This window comes from Agrilus planipennis, unplaced genomic scaffold, assembly GCF_000699045.2.
Source record: "Agrilus planipennis isolate EAB-ADULT unplaced genomic scaffold, Apla_2.0 scaffold2335, whole genome shotgun sequence".
Taxonomy (NCBI): domain Eukaryota; kingdom Metazoa; phylum Arthropoda; class Insecta; order Coleoptera; family Buprestidae; genus Agrilus; species Agrilus planipennis.
The window spans coordinates 1-3,397 of record NW_020440986.1 but is presented as its reverse complement, the minus strand read 5'-3'; the positions used below and the strand labels follow the sequence as shown (position 1 = coordinate 3,397).

Here is a 3,397-nt window from a genome sequence, read left to right as displayed (position 1 = left end):
AGCTATAAAACTTAATATGAAAAGGAAACGGTGGCACTGTATCCTAATCTTTCTTCTTTAGACTGTTACTTGACTCTTCCAAACATGCTTTCCAATGTTTCAATTCCAGTGATGGATTCGGTTTGAATGGACTGTCTTCATCTATTAGGCTCTCCATTATTTCTTGAACGTTTGGACCATTCACTGTTTGTCTGCTTAGAACAGTCGCCCGAATAAAATTATCGGATATTGTTATGAAATTCTGCTGGATGTATATGTTTCTGTCATCCCAATCAATAATCTAACAAACAAAATACAGAGACATGTACGTTCAGATATTGCAGTAAAAAATTAAAAGCCTGTTGCAAACATACATAACGCGAATATTTCTATAAATAAGCATGACTTGACTTTTCTAAAGGCCAATTAATAATGTTAATGCCTAATTGATAAATAATTTGAGACTTATTTGTAGGCACTTAATTCTTTATGTTCATTACGAANGAGACTCTCATAGAAAGACTGGGATCTCTGAAATATGTTGAACTTTGAAAATTTTAACCATGTCTATCGAGACACCACTTATTGAGAGATTCGAGTCTTTCGTTCAGAGATTCGAGTCTCTTGTTCAGAGACTGGATACGAAATGTGGATCTCTCTAAGAGCGACTCGAGTCTCTCGTTAAGAGACGCTAAACAGTTTTTTTTGACAGTCTCTCGACAGTCTCTCTCAGCGACACCACAGAGACTCGACGAGAGACGGAGATTCGAGTCTCGCTTTCAGAGACTCTGAGAGACTGAACATTTTTATCTCGAGGAAGTCCTTTATGTTTGTATAAACCCACCCAGATAACGCTTTAGCTTCCTTTCTCTCGTCAGTACTTTTGGTGTAACTAAATCAAATATTGCTAAGTTTACTTACTTTAGTTGTTACTGTAAATGGTGTGAAGATGGATATGGGTCGACGATATCTTATGCTGCAAGCAGATTGAACCACTGTTCCTTTCCCGTCCACAATTTTCTTATAAAGACCAGTACGATCATAAAAATGGAATCTTGCAAAGTCTAATTCCCTTACATACCGGGCATTATTCATGTGTAAGAACATGATGTCCAAGTCATTCGTAAAACAATATCCTTAAAATAAAAAAGGAAGATGTAAGTGATACCTGATTTGCAATTTGAAGCAATTTTGCTAAAATGGATTGCTATATTTGGATTATCGTTGACAGCGAGTCACTGCAACGCAGAGGACTTAAAAAAATCGGGAACGACTTCCATATTTACAATAATATTATGTGGTATTTATACAAATAAGTCCTACCTTTTGCTTTAAAATATTGAAGCAATTCCTTCAACGTATATGCATAAAAAAAAACAAAGGAAAAGGTTTTGCTTCGAGGGTTTGCATTAAAGTAAAAGGTTTTACATAATTTGTATTTACTAAAAGAAGGATCTGTGCAAAAATTAAAGGATTTGCTTCTAAAAACAACGAATCTAGCTTCACAACAACTTTTCTCACCCTTTCCAACTTTTAATAGCTGCCCAGGCATCAGACAGCTTGTAACGTAATAATTTATGTATTTCTAGAACTGTTTTTGTGTTAAAATCTATCTAAAAGGACTTGTATAAGTAATCTTTAGTTGTGTGGTCCCAGTGTTGTCCTTGTTATGACTGATATGGTGCATTTACGTACAAGAAAATACTACAAACCAAGACGTACACTACGAGAATCAGATTCTAAAACGTTATTTATATTTGAGGAGGAGAATGTCGTGTGGTTAAGGACCACTTTCTTGACGCATATCCCGAAACATGTGGAGCAGCCGTGGGTAATGGAAAATATTTCTGCGTTATAGTGCGAACCATTTTAAATTTGCTAACTTTCAACACTGCACAAGTAAATCAGAAATGTATTANACACACGTTAATTGTACAATGCAAATTTCAACTAGTTTGTCAAAATCATTTATTTTATCAATCCGAAGCATTTCCTTGCAAGGAAAAGGTATAAATAGATTATGAATACGAATTGTAGCAAAGTTGAAAGTAAATGCTTTAATAGTATAAATACGACCTATTGTCTAGCAGTGCAATAAATAGTAATAGTTCTGAGGATCACTAAAAGTGGTAAAAACGGTTACACCAATCTGCGTAAAAACCACATCACTAAACCTATAGCCAACTGATCTTATATGTAGGTTGGGTTAAGTTAAGGTAGCTTAAATATTTACCGCTTCCCCCACCCCCTCTATTTTTCGTCTAGTTGAAAGTTTTCCTAGCCAAAGCGCGCAATAGTAGGAGGTAGATAAATCGTGGACGAGCTGGTACCCTAGTAAGGGAGAATTGTCATCTGCTCGCATGATGGAAATTGTTAAAGGGAACCAAATATTTTTACGGATGTATATTAGAAAATAATATAAATATTAAAATAATTATGTGTGTTACCAAAATAAATCCACAAGACCCATTTAGGAGCTTATTTTAAATAATGTATTTGGAATTAGGTAGGTAGGTATTGTTTGTTACAATTGCTATTGTCTTCAAACAAAAATTAATTTTATACACCACCATTGTTATTCCTACTCGAAAATAAATTTCAATGCCATTTCCAAAAAATGAATGAAGTTAACGCTAAACTTGCTTATTTTAAATAGTGTGAAGACGCTCAAGTATACTTTGCTACATACATACCTACGAAAACCAGAATCAACTATTTATTAATCATCTACTCATTAAACGAAAAACAAATTAAAAGTTAACAATAGCACTTATACCGGTTTTGATAACGGAGCCAAGAAAACAAGGACATGTCATAATTCTGTAAAATGATTGTTATTTGTTAAACTTTTATTTCAATGAAAAGTATCATTTATAGTGAGTGTTCTTATAAACTTCAAATATTATTTCTTAAATAGCTTTGCATTCTTGATTTGCGAACTAAAAATTCAAAGTGATTTATTTTTAAATTTTAAAATAATTATTTACCATTATTACTAGTAAAGGATCTTACCCCTCTTTCACTTACCATAAATACAGGTGGTATCGCTGATCCTTATATCCCTTTCAAATATCCTGCCGTAGACTATGTGAATAATGGTTCGTACGAAATAACCAACATCAAAAAAGATATATAAAAATGAGGTAATAACTGCCGCTATAATAGCCCATATTAACAACAAATCGACGTCAAACTCAAATTTCAGCATATTTTTATAGTTTATGGAATCGATAAGTATCAAAGTAAAATTTTGTTTGCGCGATACTACCAAAGGTCAATGGTGTTGTGTGAGGCCGCTATACCTACGGTTATTTGCCGGTTTGTTTAAGAAGTGGGGGCATATTAATAAAACATTGGTCTTCAACATACGTGGAAACTTGACATACTTTTCAATTTTCAATAAACCCAAAAACATACA

General features: G+C 33.5%; 1 protein-coding gene across 2 annotated transcripts; it reads right to left on the bottom strand.

Moving 5' to 3' along the window:
* Positions 1–6: 6 nt before the first annotated feature.
* On the bottom strand, positions 7–3,269 carry LOC108743612 (protein THEM6-like). Of its 2 annotated transcripts, none has more exons than XM_025979971.1 (3): positions 3,007–3,269; positions 901–1,115; positions 7–280 (listed from the first exon to the last, which is right to left on the bottom strand). In XM_025979971.1, the coding sequence occupies exons 1-3, from the start codon at positions 3,185–3,187 to the stop codon at positions 44–46; spliced, it is 633 nt and encodes a 210-aa protein (XP_025835756.1). In that variant the 5' UTR covers positions 3,188–3,269; the 3' UTR covers positions 7–43. The 2 variants fall into 2 exon arrangements, with proteins under 2 accessions (XP_025835756.1, XP_025835757.1); XM_025979972.1 differs by lacking the exon at positions 3,007–3,269 and adding an exon at positions 1,501–1,887.
* Between the last annotated feature and the right edge of the window lie 128 nt (positions 3,270–3,397).

Excerpts from the sequence above, each read along its gene's own strand:
- LOC108743612 (XM_025979971.1), bottom strand. The coding sequence starts at position 3,187 with ATGCTGAAATTTGAGTTTGACGTCGATTTGTTGTTAATATGGGCTATT. Across the intron at positions 1,116-3,006 it reads CGATACCACCTGTATTTATG|GATATTGTTTTACGAATGAC; the intron begins GTAAGTGAAAGA and ends TTTTATTTTAAG. Across the intron at positions 281-900 it reads CATTTACAGTAACAACTAAA|ATTATTGATTGGGATGACAG; the intron begins GTAAGTAAACTT and ends TTTGTTTGTTAG.